Here is a 22216-nt window from a genome sequence, read left to right on the forward strand (position 1 = left end):
ATCATAACCGGTGTTAGAAGTGACATATCATTCATTCGTCAGCTTGACTACTTGATACCTGATATTTGAGAAGTAGAAAAGGATAACATAGATGTATGCAAGTTAGATTGGTGAGTTGTCGATCAAACGAGATTGAGTGTTCGTATCCGCTAACAAGAAAAAGTTCATTGTTTGTGTTTTAGAAGGATATCTTATCGCATCACACGACTTCGCAGTGAACCAATTGACGACCACACACGATGTCACTCGTCCTTCCATTACCACAACACCATCCTCAGCCAGTCGCCCATTATTCGATGGTGCGATCTCGTTCGTCCACTCCTCGACCTACCACTCCACTCTCTGCACCTCCTACACCGGTGACCCCGACGCACTTGCTGCCAGCTGCGATGGAAAGAGCACGCAGCTCGGAAGCAGTGCTGGGTATCAATCCCGGTCGGCCCCCGCCTACTATCAACACGGATGAGAGGGAAGGTAGGAAGAGGGAAGTGAAAGATACGATACTGAAAGGAGAATGGGAGACTTCTTCATCTTCATCTTCTTCACCTACTAATAGTGATGGAGGGGATAACAAGATGGATATCGATATTGACTCGCAGGATCAGGAAGGGACCGAGAGCGACCCCCATACCGTGATGCTGGGTGAGACCATACATTCCCCGGAACAGGAAGTGGCAGTCCATCTACCGACTCCACCGGAGGAAGGACGACCTTTCGTTTGGGGGATGCCGAAATGGGGTTACGAGGAGGATCGGACGCCTGTCAGAGATGGCGTGAGATTGATCAGTGCGGATGAGGTGGGTCGACCTGATCTGATGAACATCGTGTCGTGCGGGTTTTGCTGAACTGTTATTTTGTTCTGTGGTCGCAGTTATCCCAACTTGTCGAAAGGCATTCGATGATAGATACACCCAGTTCAGTCATGTTTCCATGGCTGCATGGTATAAGTGATGATGGTCAGAAGGGGAGGGACATGGCCGCCTTCTTTGGGTTAGTACAGTAACTGTATCAGTTAATCATCAGATTCCCTTTGCTCCTCAGCTAAGAATGTTCAATCCTTTCACATCAATAGCCATAGTCCGCCATTCGAACCACCTCCGTACCGAGGATTGTGCCTCTTATTCTGTCCTCCGCACCCACTCGACGAACCTGCTCATCCTCACTCACAGAGACCCAAACCCCAAAGAACCGATACAGACCGTACGACCCAACAACCCAGCTACACTATGCCACCTCCGAGAGAACGATCCGAAACCATGTCAACTTCTTCTGACTCTTACCATTCTACCGGAACGACGGAGGGTACATCCCCCTCTATTGGCGAACTATCACCGCAATTCGATAAACCCATTATCGAGGAGGAAGTAATATACCATGACCACGATGATGAAGAACATGCAAACGAGATGGATGTGGACGTGGATGTTGCGATGCATCCTTGCGACTCTAAACGGATTTCACCTGTGGCTCATGCAAAAGGTATAGATGAGCCACATCATCCTTTACCTTGTTTGGGTACAGACAAAATTGGTAATGCCCATTTGGAAGAGACACCTTCCGAACATGACATATCATCCTCTGAAGAAGAGGGATTTACAGATGAAGATGAAGAAGATCAAGGACCGACTTGTATCTTGTTCAATGCCCTACACGTTACGGACTGTTTTGATCTACCGAGACATTCCCATTCTCATCCCTCTAAACCGAGGGAACAACAGAAAAAAGCAAAATTTAGGAATGCAAGATTACCGAATCAGATTAATTTGAGGAACTTGAATATCCAACAAATTAAGTATTCGACTGTGTCGGATATTGTATTGTATTCCAAAAATGGAGTTGGACAGGGAATATTGGAAGTTGCCGAGCAGTAAGTCGGATCGAAATCGCTCGTGAATATGGAGAGAAGGACTGAGCTTCGAATCTGTATTTTCAGGATCGCAAAGGCTCAACAGGATTTGTGGGAGATCCGGATGCAAGAATTTTATCAACATGTCAAAGGTAGAAATGAAGGTGAGGGATCGACTGAACCTGTCAAATACGGTGTTTGGGTTGTAGTAGGTGAGTGTCCTTGATTCCCTGGCTCATTCAACAAATAACCATCTGTGGTCAAGAGTCGGTTTGAATTGACTTCTATTCTTTCCTCCAGAACCATTTTCCAAGATTGAAAAGCTACACCCTCATTTGGTCAATATCGATTCAAAGGGAAATACATGTGCTGAAGCTATCCAAACTGACCTATTCGAACGAGAAGCCAAGGAGTCTAGAGCGATGACTAGAGGCTCGGAAGTGGTCGAAGGCTTCTGGGTAGGAAACGATTGTGATGTACCCGGGGGAGCGGATGATGGGGCAGGTGCGAGTGTACCTTTTGATCTCTGTGTGAGGGTGAGTAGGACACAAGATCGTTTTGATGACCATTTGAATACGCATAGCGTTGACATGTGTTTCCATGACTAGGCCTCGGAATGCGCAGAGATGCCATCGACCGCTCATCTAGCCACAGCATACCAACATTTAGTGGACATCGACAGACGCCGATTACCTCAGGAAATCAATCATACTCCTGCTCCTTCTTGGACAGCTTCGCCAGCTACGATCGCCCTACGAAACTTACTATCGCCTGGGCCATCGATGCCCAGTACACCTATCTCGGAGAACAAGTCAACTCCGTCTGCTGCTGATGATCGGCCGCAACCTCCTCCACAAGGCACATCAATGGACCATGAATACGTATCATTGGAATGTTCTGGTTCATGTCGGACGATCACTGGTCAAATCCGGAATCTCAACTATATGACAGATCGAGTGGTTGAATTAGTTTATTTCCTTCGGAAGTTGATTGAAGGGAAAACTACACCACCTGATAGTCCAGGGAAGAAGAGAAAAGTATTGGTACATTGTCAAGATGGATATACCGAATCTTCAATCTTGGTATTAAGTTATATTATGTCTTCACTCTCGTGTTCGTTACCAGAAGCGTTCCTACATCTCCAAATCACCGCCAAGAGATCTTTCTTCCTCTATCCCTCGGATAGACCTTTATTGAAGAAGATTGATCAAAGGTTGACAAACGATAGAAGATCGAAAGCTCTCAAGATCGTATCGAACACCACGGCACAAGAGGGAAAATTAGGTAGCCCAATAAGAAGTCCTCCTCCCTCGACGGGTGCGACAGGTTCGCCAAGATGGAAATCTTGGTCGATCGGCTTACCTTTTGGGACTGGTGCAAGCTCTGCACCACCCACACCCACTTCCGCTTCCTCTGCTTCCGTAAAGGAAAAAGTCAAATCGTCCAGCATAGATCCTCTCACACCCATCTACAGCTCCACCCCTACGGTCTCAACGACATTGGAAGTTGCCAAAGACCTTCTGGACGTATCTCAAATTCATAATGAAGCTGAGAAACGGGAGAGGCATAAAGTGTGGTTCGAAGATAGACGGTTTGATGGGTTCCCTAGTAGGATCTTACCGTTCTTATACCTGGGTAACCTGTAAGTTTTGATGGTTTGAAACATGACCATGAAATGCCTCCGTTGACCATGTTATCTCCCCATTTGCTGTTTTGCTGATTGTCTTATGATCATCCAGTGAACATGCAGGAAACGCTGCGATGCTCCATGCACTGGGTATTACTCATGTGGTATCGGTCGGAGAGAGCTTGATCAACCCTAATGAAATGATGGATCCTCATCATGGAATTGGAGAGGGTAATACGTTAGCACAAGCTGCTAGAGAGGGCAAAATCAGTGTGTAAGTGTGATTTGACTCCCACGGTATATGTTGTGTGTCACCGGGCAAAAATACTGATAACTTGATATTTATGTAGGCTTGACCTGACTGATGTGCGGGACGACGGTAATGATCCATTGCGACCTGTGATCGCTCGTGCTTGCGCGTGGATCGAGGCTGCTCGACGAGAAGGTGGTGTAATACTTGTCCATTGTGTGAGTAGAATGTAACCACATATCATGAAATTGGTGGAATGCTGATATTCTGAGTGGGAATGGTATAGCGAGTTGGAGTCAGTAGGAGTGCAAGTATCGTTATTGCTTATATGATGCAATTTGAGAGAATGGGATTGATGGATGCTTATATGATGTGCAGAGCGAGGAGATTGAATGGTTAGTCTGGGTTTGGGGTTTCTTCTCTTACAAATCCTCTACCGCTTGTTCCCGTCATTGGTCATTGTTGCTGATCATGATTTTGTGGTTTAATCGGAATTTTAGTTTTGATCCAACCAAACCTGCGATTCTTCCATGAACTGTTCGGATGGGAAGTGGAACTCGCTCGACAGGAAGATGAACTGCTCCAAAAGAAAATCCAAGAAGTCAAATCGATGGGTGTTAGAGATGAAGAAGCGTTAAGATTGATTATCGAGAATGGAGATTCGTTCTTATACCATCCCGAGACAGACGCCGAAGGCGAAAGAAGAAGGGGAAGGAGGAGAGTCATGTATTCTTGGCCTAGTTTCTGTAGGGATCTGGTAAGTTGTCATCGTTGTTATCCAGACCATCTGATAGATGCTAACGATTATCTTGTGGGGAATACAGTATTGCCTGAATAGACGATTCTTGTGCAATTAAGTTGAGGCGCAAAAGAGGATATCGTCTTGGCGTGTTAATTAGTGTGCATTCCCCAAATGAGGTCTCCATCCTCAAGCAATTGTATTGTCAAAATGTGTATAGTCATCAATTCTTCTTTTTGCGGAAGGGAAGGATAGGGAAGGTCATATGGCAGAAAACAATTCCATTGTAAAAGATTGTAAGACAAGACAGGGATTATCAATATTTCTACCTGATGAAAACAAGTTGTCTCATACATCCTTCGTTTTACCTTGTATACGTACTGGGATCCTTCGTGTAAATTAGTTGTATCAATCATTCTCCTCAGTATTCCAGTTGTCGATCTTTTTTTTTTTGGCTTTTCTCCCTGGTTTATGGCTCTGGTCCTAGTTGTGTTGATCATGATTCTCTCTCTGTATCTTTGTATCTTGTACTGCTATGCATCAGTCTCGAAGGATATGTACAGTGAGTGAGAGGTGGGGTCCAACTGCAGTCACATGATCTCGTGCATGAGTCACCCTTAATTACGTACAGCAACGGTGAAGGGATGGATTGTTTTGATGCTATACCCGTACTTGGTGATCATCGATTCAAATTGAACATCCTCACTATCACTCTTAGTGCTTATACATATATACATATATAACTCGACATAATACACTCAAATATCATCGGAACGGTCAGAAAGGACATTGAAGAATAGCGTGGTGACTATATACATACCTCTCACACACAGTCGATCACTCACTCGCCTTGGTTTTCATAACAATATTTCGGGAATGTCTCACTTGGTCTGAGCTGGTGGTCTTTCGATTCATTGATTCCCATTCATCAGACATATCTCACAACCAAAGCATTGCATACGGATTACAACAATCTTAGCTCTTCGACTGCTACCGATCACAACTGTCCATACATACACCATACACTACTATCATCAACCGTGGATTTACACTCGGAATCAAATCGAGACAACTCATCTCTGCGTTGGGTGGGACGATCGCGTAGTAATCATCTTTGGAAGATGTGGGGAACACGAACGCGGAGTAGGACAAGAAATGATGCTCGATCTGCATCTGCGGATCATGTGAAGGGCGAGAAGTTGACTTGGAAGAGATGTCGTGATCTGATTTGGAGGTGAGTCCTTCGTCTTGCTCAGAGGATACGGTGGAGCAGTATAGCGATGTCCCATTTACAAATTATCACTGATGGCAGCCAATACTATAAAAGAGGTGTATGTACTGATCGTATACTTTTACCACTCGCAGACACCTTCATTTCGTCGGACCAGGCTTAGTGTCGAGCGTAGCATATATAGATCCAGGCAATTGGGCGACGGATTTGGAAGCTGGTGCGACGTATGGGTATAAATTGTTGTTCATCGTGTTATTAGCTGGACTGGCAGCTGTAGGTGAGTGAGCTAGCCTATCTTCGGTCATTTGCATTCTCTAAACCATCGATCATCCTATATATTATTCTTGGCATTTTATCACATCCGCTCCGATTACAATCTTCGATCTTCATACCTTCATAATGTTGTCCGTCCGCTCAGCTGACTTTCCTTTCCTTTCCTTTCCAGTACTCCAACTCCTCTCTGTCCGACTAGGAGCCATCACCTCAACTTCCCTCCCACAACAGACTCGTCTACTATTCATTCGCCTTCAAGCGAAATACCCCGGATATCGAATCCCTCTTAAAATCTGTTTGTACACTCTGTACGCTCTCGCTGAAATCGCAATCATCGGGACGGACTTGGCGGAATTGCTGGGTAGTGCGATTGCTTTGCATTTGTAAGTGAGAGTGATCAGGTCTCGAGCATGATGGATAGGACTTCGGCGTGGAAAGGGGGTTGTAATTGGTTCATCGTGGGTCAGGTGATAGAGCTGACATCCTGGATGATTCTTCTTACTTCAGATTATTCCCTAAATTACCATTGTTCGCTGGAGTGCTCATCACAGCAGTAGATGTGATGATTGTCTTGGTCTTCTTCCGATCTAATTCAGGTAGACAGGGAATGTTATTCTTTGAAATCGTCATTGTTGCTTTGGTAAGTGTTGATCACACTCTTGAAATGTCTCATTGAGGGAATAGCAAATTCAAATCAACATGCTAATATTGATGCTGATAAACTGTTATATTATGCTGATTCGTATCAAAAGGTCCTAGCGGTATTTGTCAGTTTCATGATTTTGCTGAAATTGACAAACCCAGTTTGGAAAGATGTTTTCTTGGGTTTGGTCCCTTCAAAGGTATGTGGTAGTTTATTCACATCATATCTCAATCGAAGGATGGAAGGACATTTGATGATTGATGACTGACGACTGATACTGACTTTTGGTTGTGTTTGTTTAGACTTTGGTCAAACCCGGTGCTCTATATATCGGTGTCGGTATCATCGGAGGTTAGTACAAACTGAGATACCAGTTTCAAAATCGAATGAGAGCTGATATAATTGTTATGCTACTCGTACGATAGCTACTGTCATGCCTCACGCATTATTCCTTGGCTCCTCCCTTGCCTCGGTCGATCGTTTGAATATGTTACCTATCGAACCGTCCCCTACGAAAACACCATTATCTGTTCAAATGCCCTCTTTGAACCCATTCAGAAGGAGACCTCGTCCCAAGAGGAATGATTCTGATTTACCCACTACTCAGTCTCAGGTGGAAGTAGCCTCATCGTCTCTAGTAGGATCATCTTCGAGACAGCTTCAGGAGACACCTACGCCCTCGATCATTGGCGGAGAAGGTAAAGACCTACCTACGCCTATCGAATATGATATTAAAGATAAAGATGAGATCGATTATGTCAAGAGAATGAAGGAGTATGAAGTTAGTGTGAGGAAATTTGATAGGATCAAATGGGTCGATGTGCACTTGTTACATTCTACGGTAAGTAGTCTCCTAAACTATCCCCTCTCCTTGATTTCACTCTGGATTTGTCAAGTCTGGATTCCTATAATACTAAATAAGGGCGCATATGAAGCAAAGGCTGATCAGTTCATGCATGGATCAAGATCGACACGGCACTCTCACTCCTTGGGTTCGCCCTGACCATCAACTCATCCATCCTGACACTTGCAGGCGCAGCGTTCTATTACGGCGACAACGATGCTAGTGCGGATGATGCGGACTTGTTCGGGGCGTTTGCTTTAATCAAAAGCTACATAGGACATGGTGAGTTGATCGGACACATTGATTGGCTAGAACGGCTTAGTAGATTGGGCTGATCGCTCTCGATAATGTTTTCAATAGCTGCTGCTATAATTTTCGCTTTGGCGTTACTTTGTGTGAGTTACTATATTCTCGATAACTCACTATGCTGTTATTAGGGGTTTACGAAAATGATACAAAGCTGATGCAATCTTGTGACATTTTGTAGGCTGGTCAAAGTGCTTCGATTACTGCTACTTTGGCTGGTCAAGTAGTTTCAGAGGGATTCATCAATTGGAAGACATCGGTGGGTTCGAGCTTGGACTGACGTCCTTTGTGTTGAGATCTCAATTTCTCTCTTTTAGATAACTTCGAATCGTTACTGATTGTTTGTTTTCTTGCTGTACAACAGCCTCTAATCCGTAGATTGTGTACTCGACTTATCGGCGTCATCCCCGCCGCCATTGTTGCCTCTGCCGTCGGACCCTCGGGACTCAATACGATGTTGGTCGCTTCTCAAGTTTTACTTTCCATCGTCTTACCTACCGTCATCTTCCCCTTGGTTTACCTGTGTTCAAGAGAAGAAATCATGACTGTACAAGGGCCAGAGTTAGATGATGACACCGATATCAATCAAGGTATAAGGTTGGAGAATCTAAATAATGATCAAATCACAAGTACACGTAATCAACAAGAAGGTGGTGATGGCAATAGTAATGGACATGGACATTCCACTACAAGGACACAGATACAGATACAGGATAATATAGAAGAAGCAACATCGGCTAGACGATCTAAATCCTATGTATCGCCTCAATGGGTTACGGTACTTGGTTATGGTCTATTTGGAGTGGTGGTTTTGGCGAACGCTTATGTGATTGTCCAGTTATGTTTAGGTAATGGATAATATGGTAAAGTGTCAAGTGGTAGTGATAGTGGACAATTGGTAAAGTTTTGGTTCTTATGCTTTATATTGACAATTTGGGATTGGGATTTATTTCATACGGTTTTATCTTTTTTATGATTAGTTTCGTGGAACTAGAAACTAGTCGATTCTTGTTGATCATACTAATATTTATATGTACATTGAATTGCATCAGATTGATCATGCTCGCTTGGCTTAATAGTAGTACATCATGTATAGTTCATTGATCATATAAACATTCGAGATTATCCATAGTCAACATTGAGAATCGAGCACATCATACCAGTCACTTGGGTGATCTCCATCTTATCCCTACCTTCGATAGGGAGAGTGCGTTGTCATTCATAGAGAGAACGCGGGGAGTTCAATGATCCCGTTTCTTTGCTTGATCGTATGAGGTAATCTCAATATACATAGTTATCAGAGTATATACAACTTTATAGTTTATTCTTTATATGTGGTCTACTATATGTAAAACGATAGTCGAAGACTACCACTTATCACAGATCCATTCTACCGATCTGTTAAAGGAGTGAAACGTTCTTTCTCTCCCAGTTCAAGTAAGATTATCTTCTCATGAGGTTTAAAATCCCATATCACCATAATTCCCACCTACACCTCTCACGCCCATCCCCATCCCACTTCCTACCCCGGCTAGCTCTTCAGCAGCCATCAACGTATCGAAATCATCTGTTCTACCTCCTCCTCCACCCAGTCCACCGGATTTACCTTTCCCCGAACCCATTTCGAGCAAGTTTGCTTGCTACGAACACAAACAATTTTGTCAGTATGAATAATATACATTTATGTTGAAGAGACACTCGAACGGTGTGAATTTTGTTCAACTCACCTTCGTGAGATATTCTTTACTGATTCCCAAATTCCTACTCATCTCAACCAGCTCGAATTCCAACTGACTAGCCAAGTAATTCACCTTGGCCAATTTGCTATTGCTACCGTTATTATTGGTACCACTCGACGTGGGGTTGTTAGTCGTATTAGATTCATCGATGAATGTGACAATTGAATTGGCAGGTGTAGATCCAGGTATTACAGTAGCGTTTATCTGACCAGAAGTGATCTGCGGAATAAACAATCGTACGTTCAGCAGATAAATCGAATGGAAAAGACAAAATGTTTACTATGACTAAATAAAATCGACTCACCATCTCGCCCAAGATCGTTGAGATAGTCTCAACAGTCTCTTTACTACTCTGACCAATCTTAATTACAAGATCGTTGATTGTCAATCTGGAGTAAATCTCTTTAAGCTGTAAGATACGTCGTTTGCTTATACTCTTGAGAACTTGTTCGATCAAGCCTTTATTGCAGTCCTGCGTCAGGAAGGTCTGTCAGCACTCGGATCACTGTAGCATTGTCCGCGGTCATGTCGGGATGGCAACCTGCTTGACTCAGGTAGGCCATGTGACTAGACTCGCACTCACATTCGCAAATTCAGCTTTACCAGCTATACCTCTCACCTCATCCCACCTTGAAGCTTCGTATTCCCTCGCCAGATCATTGTAGACCCCCGCGTGCTTCTCGATCGCTCGAGTGACTGTACTCGCCGTGTATCGAGGGAAAGAGATACGCTAAAAGGAAAAAACAGTATCAGCACAACGTACATAGATCTTGAAAGAGAAACGAAAGGATGGTTGAAAACATACTTTACCAGTATCAAGTAATTCACAGAGAATAGCTCTCTTTGCAGATGCCAATTGAATAGCAGAAGTGGTTGTAGTAGGTAATGAGACGGCCTAAGTGAAGTCAATTTGTGCGGTCAGCCTCTAGTCCCCCTGGGTTTGTAAGCTGAGGGCGATGCGGACGTACAATCGCAAAATACTGTTTCGCCTTGTTGTAATCCTTCAAAGCTGCTGATATCAATCCCGCATGATGATAATATGTCAATACATCAAGATAAGTCGCTCCTGCCTATGTCGACACTCCATCCTGTCAGCCGTGAATCCAGTCGACCCAAGATTGGAGAGAAGTAAGCTCACCGATCTAACGTGTAAGAAAACCTGATCTAAGACTAATGAACCAGCTTGGAATTGCCTAGATATCAAACACGCCTCTAGGTATGCAGCGTACATCGGAGAGAAATGACCAGGTGCAGAGGATTTCTGAACGAGTGCTGCTATAGCCGAGACAGCTAATGGTACCTATACAATCGTTCATGCTGGATAAGCTGATAGTCGACGTCATAATTCTGCAATGCAAGCTTACTTTCTTAAGATGTTGTGATAATCTGAGTATGCCCCAGGATAGTTGAGCGACTAAGGTAATAAATTAGCTTGAGCTTCGGGGCAGCGAGCTTCGACCGATTTACCTCTCTTTGGTATCAGGTAGAATTGCTGAGCATCACCCAGACTACATAATCTGATTGCGAAGTTGAGTAATTGATCATTATACAATGATGCTGTGTTGTTGAATACTTCGAGCCTTGCAGAGCTATACATCACATCACGACAAGAATCAGCTAAATCAACGAATCTTTCTCGAAAAAGCTTACATTATATAGCTCAATCCGGCTGCCAGCTTCACTATACTCTCATTGGGAAGGTTATACACCTCTTCGCCCTCTCCGCAAGTCAACAAGGATTCACCATGCTCCGTTTTAACTTTGTCTTTGAGCTTGACTCCTTTGACGTACTGCGGTCCTGCCTTGCCATCTGCCACATCTTGTAAAGTGGGTACGAGAAAATCGTGAACGTATTGTAGTGAGTTGGTCTGTAGGATGAGCTGTCTGATCTCTTCTGATGTTGTGGGGAGTGATCGTTCGGTTGGGTTGGTTGATCGGGATGGAGGGGGAGGTAAGGATCCGTGAGCTTGTTGTTGTTGAGGGGGAGGAGGGGCTGCTGGGGAGGTTGAGCTTGAGGATGCTACTGGCTGAGTGGGATCTGGAGCTGACATGGTGGGTGTGGTGTGGTTGAAAAGGTGTTGAGTAGAGGGGTAAGAGGAAGATGAGTGGATGAGAGGGTGATGATGAAGCTGAGAGTAATCGTCGACCGTCAACTCGAAAGTGGAGGTACGAGTAGGTTGACTGGATCATATCATAAATGGATGACCCACTTTATGAGAGTATATATATATATATATATATATGGGTTACGGTGTTCCGGTTTCCTCGGCGGTCTGTGCTTTTACTAGTGCTAGTGTACGACTACCGGCTATTGACCATTGGGATCATGCCGGAATATAGCAAACTAATGTCTGATGGTAGCATGCTGCACAAGGTGTATATATATATCCCCATCATCAACATCCTCGATCCCCTCTTTCCTCCCTTCTCATATCTATCGAGCGCTTCCTACTCATACCCACTTCAACAATCAATCTACCAGCCATGTCTGTCATCTCCACTCCCATCACCGAATTGTGTACGTCGAGCTGTCTATAGAATCACTTTGACCCAGAGCTGATCATACCCCTTTGTTCTGCTCAGTCGGCATCAAACACCCGATCCTCTTAGCGTAAGCTGGGCGCTACTATCTTTGAAAAGAGAGACCCATCTGACATCTCATATGCCTCGCAGAGGAATGAACGTAGCCGCTGGTCCCGAACTAGCCGCCGCTGTATCCAATGCTGGAGGATTAGGTGTGATAGGAGGACTGGGATATACGTGAGTATCATCCAGTCCATCATCGATTCAGATCGTTGTATACTGAGCGTTGTATGATATAGACCGAAGCATCTCAGAGGAATAATCAAAGAACTGAAATCATCTTTAGACAAACCCGATTTACGTGAGTAGACTTCATACTCAGCTGCACGGCGCAACCGGTAGTTTCCCGTTTGGTTTAGATCACAGCTGATCTGATCAAATACTTGTGATATCCGTATAGCATTCGGTGTAGATCTCTTGATTCCTTCTACAGCTCCTACAGCTCGAAAGACAAATTACGATTATACCAAAGGTAAACTTGACGAATTGATCGATGTGATCATTGAAGAAAAAGCCAAACTATTCGTTTGTGCTGTTGGTGTACCTCCTAAAGATGTTGTGGAGAGATTACATAAAGCTGGTATATTGGTTATGAACGTATGTCATATTCATCTGAGCGTTTGTGGTGAAGAGAACACAAGGAGTTGATTTGCGGTGATCCAGATGGTGGGAGCTCCGAAACATGTGACGAAAGCTTTAGATGTAGGAGCCGATCTAATCTGTGCTCAGGTATGCTTCTGACTAGCTCGTCACACGGATCAAATGCACGTAGCTTACTTTGAGTGATTGTGGGATTAGGGTGGTGAAGGAGGTGGACATACCGGTACCACAGCTACATCAATCTTGATACCTGCATGTGTGGATTTGTGTAAAGGTAGAACATCACCTTTGACCGGTCAGCCTGTAAGTCAGCTTATTAAGTTAGAATCTCCCAATACTAAAGCTGATAATCATATAGGTCCACGTGATTGCCGCAGGGGGTATATACGATGGACGAGGATTGGCCGCATCGTTAATGCTCGGTGCTCAAGGTGTATGGGTAGGAACCAGATTTGTCGCGTCTACGGAAGCTGCTGCTCCGAAGAAACATAAAGATTTGTGAGTTCAGCTTCGCAGTGTCCCTTTGTGCCGGAGGTAACAGAAGTTGACTGAAATATATCTCGAAATGATTGTAGGATATTGAGTGCCGATCACGGTGATGCTGGAACTACCTTGATCTACACTGGTAGACCACTGAGAGTCAGACAAACGGATTATGTTAAATCGTGGAATGAAAGACAGGAGGAAATGTGAGCGATCATCTGCTTTAATTCACACAATGTCCGGTGAATCGAAAATCGATCAATACTGATATATGGTATCTGGATGTTCATTTAGTATCGCTCTCACCAAACAGGGCAAGATCCCACACGATTTAGAGATGGAGAAACATCCCGAGAAGTCAATTCAAGCTCGATCGTGGTTGATGGGCGATGTTAGCGCTTTGATCAAGGTGGGTTGGAATCACAAACTGTTCAGTTTGTTCGCGAACATTAGCAGCACGTGCTGATACATGGTTTTCCATGCAACAGGACGTAAAACCTGCCAAGGAAATTATCGATGATATGGTCAACGAGGCTAGACAACATATTGAAAGAGGATATGGATTCGTCAATGGGAATGGAAATGGGAATGGAGTGAGAGCGAGGTTGTGATCCTCAGTGTTCCGAGTGGAGTGAGTAGTACGAGTACTGTATAGGAAGGTTACGACGATGGGACTTTGTATATACATGTATATAGTGACGTAGACTGGTGACCTTATGTATTATGAGCACGATATCGTATGAAGATGTACTGTGGTCCTCTGTCTGTGATTGACCGATCCATCCATCTATGCATGATCGAAATCAGATTTACTATGTATATACATATAAGAGAAGAGATGATGCACTATAGCTACATGATACACTATTTATAAACGATTACAGAGAAGTATCAAAAGGGGATCAATTATATAGTACAATGAAAGGGATGAGAGTTATAACATGTCGAGGTGTGACTGCAAGGCTGAGGTCTGATTTTTTCATTCATATTCACAGCTCTAGTGGATCGCAGATACGTTAACTTGGTGAGAGGAAAGATCATTCTTCTCATTTTCGTTGTTGGAAATCGAATCGGTAGATTCGGAAGATGAAGTTGATGGTCTTCGTCTAAATACCAGATGGGTAGGTTAGCGATGTTTTTGTTTTCTTTTATCCTTCTCTTCTTTCGAGAAGAGAAAGAAGGGTGAGAGAAGACTAAGACCCACTCAATATCTTTCCTTGTGTTTTCCCATAATTCCTGAGTCCACTTGAATAAACTTATAGAGTATCTTCGTTTAGCCTTGTTCAGGTCGTTTTTGTTTTTGTTTTGGTTTGGAGCTGCAGTACGGCAATATGGGTACGGGGGAATTGATCATAAGCATTGATGACAAGACACAAGACAGCGGTGAGAGATCGCATCAAATACAGACAGCTCGCAAGGCCGACAGACAGCGTTCAAGGAGAGAGAAAGTTCACTTACATCCCATTGATGGTCCGTTCCCATTTGGTTGATTATCCATCATCTTAGGTGAAGATGAAGGAATTTCATCAAACAATTGACTTTGTGGTTCTTGTTGAGGTGTATGCGGGAGATCGTTTTGGTTGGGGTTGGAGTAGGAAGTGAGATGAGTTGTCATTTCTTACTACGTGCTTTTCCTTTTCAAGAAGTAATGTAAGTGTCGATGACTCAGTCGTACAACGGGTGTTATCAGTTGCTGATAATTATCTATCTTCTTTTGGCTGGGGTAGGTAGTCTTTTCAGTTGTTGATGGATCTTTCTCGTGTATATGTATAAAATGATATCGAATGCAATCGTTACAGTGTTATTGTTCAATACGAAAAACACAAACCCACCAACCAACGCTACTAGCCTTATATCATATTCACTCTCCTGCTCTCCACAATTTTCACGGTCAGTCACCCCCACCCTACTTGAATCATCCGTCATACCCTCCTTCCTTCCTTGCAATCAAACGGAAACTCCCCAAAGAACCTAACCTATAGTTTTAAACCTTCCTTTGATTATTATTCCCTTCTAGGACTCAGCTCAGACCGTATTCGTAGACTATAAACCCAGTATGTAACGTCAGATGATATCATATCTCAAAATGCTTATCTCCTTTAAACTCCCATCTTCCATTCTCATAAAAGGAACATCCAATAATAATAAAAAATGATAAAAAAAAAATAGTCTGGAATCAAACAGGCATAAGTTACATCATGCTTTCGTCATTATCATTTATCCCACCCTTGCTAGTCTAGGTACTGAATACAGTAGGTGATGAAAACCTCTTTCCGAATCTCGGCAGGGTGTTGTTGTTAATACACACTGATGCAAGTCGGAATCTAATCTAATCTGAGTTTTCCACCTAGCGGTCTACAATTGGCCTTGATTTTTACAGTACTCGTAGCTCCACTCAAAATCAAAGGTACAAACGATACTCAGATACACACATATAACATACGAACGAATGAGAACAAATCATTTGATTGTGTATCAATGATTAATGATCATGAGAAAGGCTAGGGATATGTTTCGGAGAATCAACGATACAGTCCGAGATCTGCTATACCAGTAAGAGAGTGAGTGTGTCACTGTAACTGCCCCCGCTCCACATAATTCCAATTGAAATTTGAGCCCAACCGAAAAATAAAGTTTTGAAAATGACGGGGAGTCAGTGCCACATGTGACGCATCATATGATGTAATTTTACTGTGAAGTTGATCGACGGAAGCTAATACCGGAGAGGAGCAAAAGGTGACTGACTAAAAGACAGAGACAAAGGTCACTGGAATCACAGGGGACTAGTGTAAGTTGTACCGCTCACCGAACACTTGACTTACTCGGTCTGAAGGGGACAGATCTCTTCAAGCGGAAGAGATGGTTTTGGTGATATGCTAAGTAGAAATTATAACATTCATCCAATAGTGATAATACATATATTCCTTACAACCCATCAACTATTATCGAAAAACAAAGAAACGAATAATGAATTATAAATCCTCGATATACGAGTACCAAACATGATCAAAAGAAAAAGCTAACAGATTCTCGTAGATGAATCTATCCATCCACTTTTCACAATCCATGTTCGACATCCATAGGTAAAGGAGCCTGATCCGTGAATATACTTCCATAATCGAATGAACCTTCTTCCATCAAACTTAAGATCGTAGCTGCAGATCTACAATATTAAATCATATATCAGCTACCGTATCCTTTTTTATCTTTCTTTCTCTCATAAGGATCAGATCAGACGGGATAACTCACAATCCACCACCTCCATTAGATCCTTTCAACCCATCCGAAACGCTATCCATCCCTTCTCCAGCTAATGCCTCTCCACCGAATCCCATACCGTTCAATCCATAATCAAAACTGATATTATGATTGTTATTACCATTACCACTATTATCATATGATCCTGAACCTGTTGCAGTTCCGGTATTTTGTGATTGATCATAAGCTGAACTTTGGTTTTGATTTTGATTTGCGTTGGTGCTGGGATCTCCAGATAACATGAGATTCCCATTCATTGGCGTAGGAGTGAGCGTCTCGAACCTATCGAACGGTGCTGACGGTTCACCCAGACCACCTATGTTCAAATGGGATGAAGAGAAATCATTCCCACTACCATTATTGTTGTTATTGTAGGTTTGGTTTTGATTAGAAGTAGAGCTGGTAGTTGTCGTTCCAGCTTCTATAGCTGACATATCGAAGTATGCAGAAGTATTGAACAACGCATCCAGATCGTTGGCAAAATTATTACTAGTATTGTTATCCGGTTGAGAAGACAATCCACCAGGTAAAGATGCAGACGAAGCGTTGAAATCCATCATCGCCCCTGGAGAATCACCAAAGCCGTTTTGCGATAATGATATTCGTTTAGGGACGGGTCGGAGCCATGCGGGTGAAGGACGGGTGGTAGAATCAGGTACACGAGGTGAGTTGACAGGGATGTTGCAGACTGGTTGAGAAGAAGGTAGTCAGTGCTCAGCACATAATCCCACCAATTCAACTTGGCAAATAAGCGGATTTCACTCACTTCGACAGAACTCATCAATGATATCGGCCGACCTCAATCCACACAGGTATCTACCACTGAATCTTCTCAGCAGTCCAACACAAGATCGTAGTCCCTCGATCGAAGGGGCGATGATGGGTCGGAAATCCGCATCTCTGCAATTCAAGATGACAGCTACGAGCGTACGACCAGCTTGGGCCAGTTGGTGAATCACGTGTACACCGTCTGCGAAAATGGGCAAAGGGTGTCAGTATTGGCACCACATGATTCTGCTATTTGCAGGAACCGGAATCTTAGAACTTACAATATGTCATCATACCACGTTGAGACTATATATACAGTGAATGAGTGTATCAGCAGCGATTAGATGACGAAAGAAAATCAAGCTTTGGTATGATGAACCCAATGAATCCACTTACAATATGTACATGATCCGCTATAATTGTCAAAGCGCATTGCATAGCTTTCCTACATAAATCTAAATGCCTTGCTCTTTCTTCCTGTGTTGATGCAGGCATAGCTACGAATCCTGAGAATCGATGTCTGTAGATAATCATTTTCACCAGGTGTTCAAGCTGTACGAGATCAAGAGATGATCAGCAATGCCTCCTCCCGTCTGTGGTAGATCAAATTTGAGATTGTTGGATAGGGAAGGCAACCTACACAATGTAACCTCTCCGCCTGAGTGATTCTAATCGGATCCCTACTGGCCGCCGTCTCAGAATCATAATGCCAATACTTGGGCAAGATCCTCGTCCATTCTTCCAATAGACCCAATTCATCTTGCAGACTCTCGTTCTGAGGTGATCGTCGGGCGATCGTAGCTGCGGCTTTCGCCAAAAAGGGCGAGGTAGGGAAAGATGATGGTCGAGTAGCTGAATCTATCACTCCCTGTTGATGTCGACTTGTCGTTAGCACTGAAAAAATCCAATCTCCTGGCGGGTAGTCTTCACGGGATGAATGAGGTCTCAAATCTAGGATCTCAGCTACTCACCTCTAGAATCACATGTAATCTAATGGCAGCTACAAAAGCGCACATCCTAGATTTCGGATCACTCCCGCTACTTTCATCTTTTACCCCTTCCGCACTGAGGTTCTCGTCGTCTACTATCATCGGTTCGGTTACATCACAATCTCGGAGATGAATGATGGGTGGTCTGCCAAAGAGAGCTATGAGAGGTGTTCCAAGACGAAAATCAGTCGGACTATCCCAGTACAAGGAAGAGGGGCAACCACTCACCGGCAGATTGTTTATCCCAGGAATATATTGACCAGAACGTTCGCTATCATCCATGATCCACAATACAAAGTCAGTATAAACACCTTGACGCATACATTCCACTTTATCGGATAATCTTTTTTTATCGAACTCACCTTCCTAGTCTCCTTCTCAACCGCATCAAAATGATCATATCCATCTACACTCCTATGTAAACCCCCATCCAAACATAGTGTGATACTTTCCGCCTGAAGAGCAAACGCCTTACTCAGATTCCCCAACCCAAAGGCATATATCGCAGCTAAGAACGCAGCCTGGATCGAATATAGCGTAGGTCGATCCGCCGATGGAAGATCTCTTAACCTCTTGAAGAGTTCGAAATATTGTTTACCAGCTGTCGATGGGTCATTCGGATTGGCTCGTACTCTAGGATCATCAACATGTCTTGAAGAGAGGGTACAAACAGCGACGATGAAACATGTGAATCCCGGTTCACCCCATTGTTGAGGGTTGGCATAATCGGCGAGGAAAGATGGAACATGTAAGAATGGCCATAACAAGTGAGAAGTCGATAAATAACATCTAACCAGTGTATCCATAAGATCCGGTGGGATAACTCCAGTTATGACTTTCCATGAAGCTTCGGGATTAAGAGTCTGATGAGGTCTTGGTGTCCTGTCGGGAAAGAATTTTTCTTTCTTCCCTACGCCTGGAGAAGAGGTTCGACCTCTACCCCCCAGACCCATCGATGATGATCTGCCTTTGGCGGGGACAGATGATGAGCGAACCTGTGAGCCGAGTGCGATGGATGCTGAACTTATGCGGCGAGGAATGGGGGGTGCATTGGCGGGTGAAGTGGAAAGGTTGGAGTTAGCAGGTGAAACTTGAACGTCGGGATGGGATCCTTGGCGGTTCTCTTCGATGTTATCTTGCTGTGCATTGGCAGCGGTAAGTAGATGAAGGAGGGGAAACCCAGAGGTGGCACCTAAAAGGTAATACAACACAAACAGATCATCAGTGACCCGTCTTACTACAATCACGTATGACCGCGATCGCTCTCCAAAGATGGAGGTGCGTACTAAGCTCGATTGGCCACGATGAGGATCTTAAACAAAAATATCACTCACCCTGCCATTTCGCCTGTCCGATCTCATCCTCATAAAAGAAACTCATTCCTTCCATCCTTTTGGCCAATTCGTCCATCCCTACTTCTTCCCTTCTCTTTGTCAAGCTCGGTCCAGCTCCAATCCCAGCTAGCCAATTACTCAATACTCCTGTATTACCATTATTACTACTACTGTTGTTGTTGCTAGTGGTGGAAGTCGGGGGATTCCAATCAGGTGATAACGTTGATGAGTTGAAATTCCACGATAAATCTCCGCCAATAGTAGAACTGTTATTGGTGGTTGTATTTGTATTTGTATTCGTACCTAAGAAATTGTTTAAATGGGGATTGGAGGCTCCCGCCAAAGCCTCTACAGCGACACTAACACCCACACCTTCACCACCTTCCTTCAATCCCACGCCCGTTCCACTTCCCAACCTAGCATCTAAAGTGGATAAAAAAGCATTATGGACATTTGGCGGTACATCCCTCAACATACTTTCCAACGCTGCCAATCTAGCTTCTAAATTTGTTTGTCCTCCGGGGCCTCCTGAGCCTGAGGTCAAAGATGCCAAGGTGGGCTGTAATGGTGAATGAGGTCTTTTGATCCCTCCTCCTATAGATGAAGATGCAGAAGGATCTTTAGGTTCTTTCGAATTGTTGTTGTTGGAGGATTTGGTTTTGACAGTTCTTCGAGAAGGAGTTTCAAATGTACATTGATTATTAGATTGTTGGCATGGTGTACATGGATGTTGAGTATCGCATCTGATCTTCCTACGTCTACATCTATCGCATGCGTGAGCTAGACGTAATCTTGGCCTTTTGGCGGATTCGGATCCATCGGTCATCTCTGAATCGATTATGTCGCTTGGTTGAGATGGATGATATGGTTGAATAGCAGTAGCTGTGGATGTGGATGTGGAAGCAGGCCCATCGGTCGAATTGAGATTTACACTTTTGAGTGTAGATAGCGTAGGATTTGACGATGAAGTCGATGAGGTAGATTGGACATTGGCGTTAGACACTTGATTCGTTGAAGATGGTGAAGTCGATAATATGGATGGTTTGACGTCTCCCTGCTGAGTCTGAGCTGAAGTTGGACTTGTGCTGTGGTTAGAGGCTTGAGGAGAAGTTTGATTAGGTCCAGATCCTGATATTGATCCTTGCGGAGAGCTGGATTGCAAGAGTGACGGATCCATCTTGAGAGTCAAAGTGATTAAATGTTTCGCTTATCAATCGGATATATCCACTTGCCCTGTTATCGCATCGGATCGATTCACTCGATGGTCGCCTGTCTTATCGAGACTGTTGGGGATGAGATATATGTGCGATGATGTAGGATGGTCGTGTGAGGTGATTACGATGTCAGATGGATCCATCTACCACTCTTTTCGCAAAAGACTCGTCGTCCTACTCTTCGGTATCTCGTTGTTGTGTGCTGACTTGCGAAGCTTAAATCATCCCCTCCTTTAACGTGTTTACCGTTAATCATTAATCAGCGCGGGTACTCGGGAGCTGGTACATGGTCCATGATAGCGATATGCATGGGTAATCTGATATTATACGATATAAACACGAGACTGAATGTGATCTATATATACAACCTAACCTGAACATGTACAGTACGAACAACTATAAGTCAGAAGAACAGACCAGACCAGCTGCAAAGTATCGAAGCGGTTATACCCAGCCATAGAGAACGTTCTCTCTATATCTCACATCATCCTCTCCCTCTTGAGTAGTCAAGATATCTCGGATCTACACACATACACAGCGGTGTCAGCACGAAACACATTCTGTCAATGAAAGAAGAGAGTTTCAGCTAACCTCTTCAGGGGGGTTCAATCCCCATTTCTTGGCTCTTTCCCATCTTTGTAATCTGGTTATACCAACACATGGACCATATGAAGAAGTGAGATCGAATACTCTCAGAACATCTTATAAATCGGTATACAATAAGTAAGCTACGCTGAATCCTACAAGGATGTGGAGCAAAGAGTACTTACGATGTATATCATTATGAGTATCTGGACCGGCATGAACTAAATTCGATACCAAAGTTAGCGTTAGCGTCATTGTCCCCCAGAGATTCATTGTGTAAATAAATCACTCACTAGGTTCCAACCCTCCCATTTGTATTTTTGCATCCCCCACAATCCCTTTCCACTCTTTTGCCTTTACATTCAATCGTCTCTTCGCCTTTTCCTTCTCTTTTAGTCCATCTTCTACTACTAGGACAGGTGAAACATCTCGAGACGATAAAGGTTCTTTCTGTACTTCCACCTCGATCTCAGATAACGACGGTGTAAATCGTTTGAGTTTGGTAGATTTCGATTTGGCATTGGTTTTGGTATTTGATGACGGTCGAGCAGATTGAAATGTTAGTGTTGGCTAGAAAAGAAAAAAACCAAAAGCGAGGGATGTCAGTTGAACTATCACTTGATAGTGATGTATGACATTGGGTAAGGATAACTTACCTGCGCTAGTCCCGCGGCTTTCTTTGACTTTGAGGATGTCCCGGCAGGAGCGGTCTTTCTAGGAGGCATGACGGGTGATCCACAGCTTAGCTTAATTTAATTTACGTCGAGTGGAGAAAGATGCGATGATCAAGGTGCCGGTACGGAGTGATTGGAAGGTAATGACAATATCGATATGAGATTGACAATTCTACTTGATAATATATGATACGATGAGATGTATATGGTGGTTTAAGTGGGAAGATAGA

The 22216-nt window shown here is 43.7% G+C and overlaps 7 protein-coding genes across 7 annotated transcripts; 3 read left to right on the forward strand and 4 right to left on the reverse strand.

The window, feature by feature from the left end:
* Positions 1–239: 239 nt before the first annotated feature.
* Positions 240–4580, forward strand: V865_006769 (uncharacterized protein; the record flags this gene model as incomplete). The annotated part of the gene is made up of 11 exons (XM_066230526.1): positions 240–797; positions 872–990; positions 1073–1867; positions 1934–2058; positions 2147–2382; positions 2455–3488; positions 3586–3747; positions 3824–3941; positions 4010–4118; positions 4224–4480; positions 4548–4580. 11 exons carry the CDS (start codon positions 240–242, stop codon positions 4578–4580), a joined length of 3546 nt encoding a protein of 1181 aa, XP_066086623.1.
* A 1003-nt stretch (positions 4581–5583) lies between these two features.
* Positions 5584–8618, forward strand: V865_006770 (uncharacterized protein; the record flags this gene model as incomplete). Its single annotated transcript, XM_066230527.1, has 11 exons — positions 5584–5696; positions 5828–5970; positions 6139–6349; positions 6474–6606; positions 6719–6808; positions 6912–6960; positions 7035–7450; positions 7576–7735; positions 7814–7848; positions 7941–8018; positions 8124–8618. The coding sequence occupies 11 exons, from the start codon at positions 5584–5586 to the stop codon at positions 8616–8618; spliced, it is 1923 nt and encodes a 640-aa protein (XP_066086624.1).
* A 601-nt stretch (positions 8619–9219) lies between these two features.
* V865_006771 (uncharacterized protein) lies at positions 9220–11549 on the reverse strand (the record flags this gene model as incomplete). The annotated part of the gene is made up of 10 exons (XM_066230528.1): positions 9220–9399; positions 9487–9717; positions 9803–9970; positions 10082–10228; positions 10304–10393; positions 10467–10568; positions 10637–10798; positions 10863–10912; positions 10966–11087; positions 11149–11549. 10 exons carry the CDS (start codon positions 11547–11549, stop codon positions 9220–9222), a joined length of 1653 nt encoding a protein of 550 aa, XP_066086625.1.
* Positions 11550–11982: 433 nt separating this feature from the next.
* On the forward strand, positions 11983–13775 carry V865_006772 (uncharacterized protein; the record flags this gene model as incomplete). The annotated part of the gene is made up of 11 exons (XM_066230529.1): positions 11983–12016; positions 12082–12109; positions 12172–12258; positions 12321–12382; positions 12482–12678; positions 12745–12810; positions 12880–12984; positions 13040–13179; positions 13257–13370; positions 13459–13573; positions 13653–13775. The coding sequence occupies 11 exons, from the start codon at positions 11983–11985 to the stop codon at positions 13773–13775; spliced, it is 1071 nt and encodes a 356-aa protein (XP_066086626.1).
* A 386-nt stretch (positions 13776–14161) lies between these two features.
* V865_006773 (uncharacterized protein) lies at positions 14162–14779 on the reverse strand (the record flags this gene model as incomplete). The annotated part of the gene is made up of 3 exons (XM_066230530.1): positions 14162–14270; positions 14369–14480; positions 14623–14779. 3 exons carry the CDS (start codon positions 14777–14779, stop codon positions 14162–14164), a joined length of 378 nt encoding a protein of 125 aa, XP_066086627.1.
* Positions 14780–16221: 1442 nt separating this feature from the next.
* Positions 16222–20690, reverse strand: V865_006774 (uncharacterized protein; the record flags this gene model as incomplete). Its single annotated transcript, XM_066230531.1, has 10 exons — positions 16222–16327; positions 16414–17110; positions 17189–17392; positions 17472–17496; positions 17587–17742; positions 17831–18058; positions 18162–18337; positions 18408–18450; positions 18542–19371; positions 19514–20690. 10 exons carry the CDS (start codon positions 20688–20690, stop codon positions 16222–16224), a joined length of 3642 nt encoding a protein of 1213 aa, XP_066086628.1.
* A 481-nt stretch (positions 20691–21171) lies between these two features.
* V865_006775 (uncharacterized protein) lies at positions 21172–22037 on the reverse strand (the record flags this gene model as incomplete). The annotated part of the gene is made up of 5 exons (XM_066230532.1): positions 21172–21249; positions 21319–21428; positions 21498–21533; positions 21606–21882; positions 21969–22037. 5 exons carry the CDS (start codon positions 22035–22037, stop codon positions 21172–21174), a joined length of 570 nt encoding a protein of 189 aa, XP_066086629.1.
* Between the last annotated feature and the right edge of the window lie 179 nt (positions 22038–22216).

This window comes from Kwoniella europaea, chromosome 2 (assembly GCF_036810445.1).
Source record: "Kwoniella europaea PYCC6329 chromosome 2, complete sequence".
Classification (NCBI taxonomy): domain Eukaryota; kingdom Fungi; phylum Basidiomycota; class Tremellomycetes; order Tremellales; family Cryptococcaceae; genus Kwoniella; species Kwoniella europaea.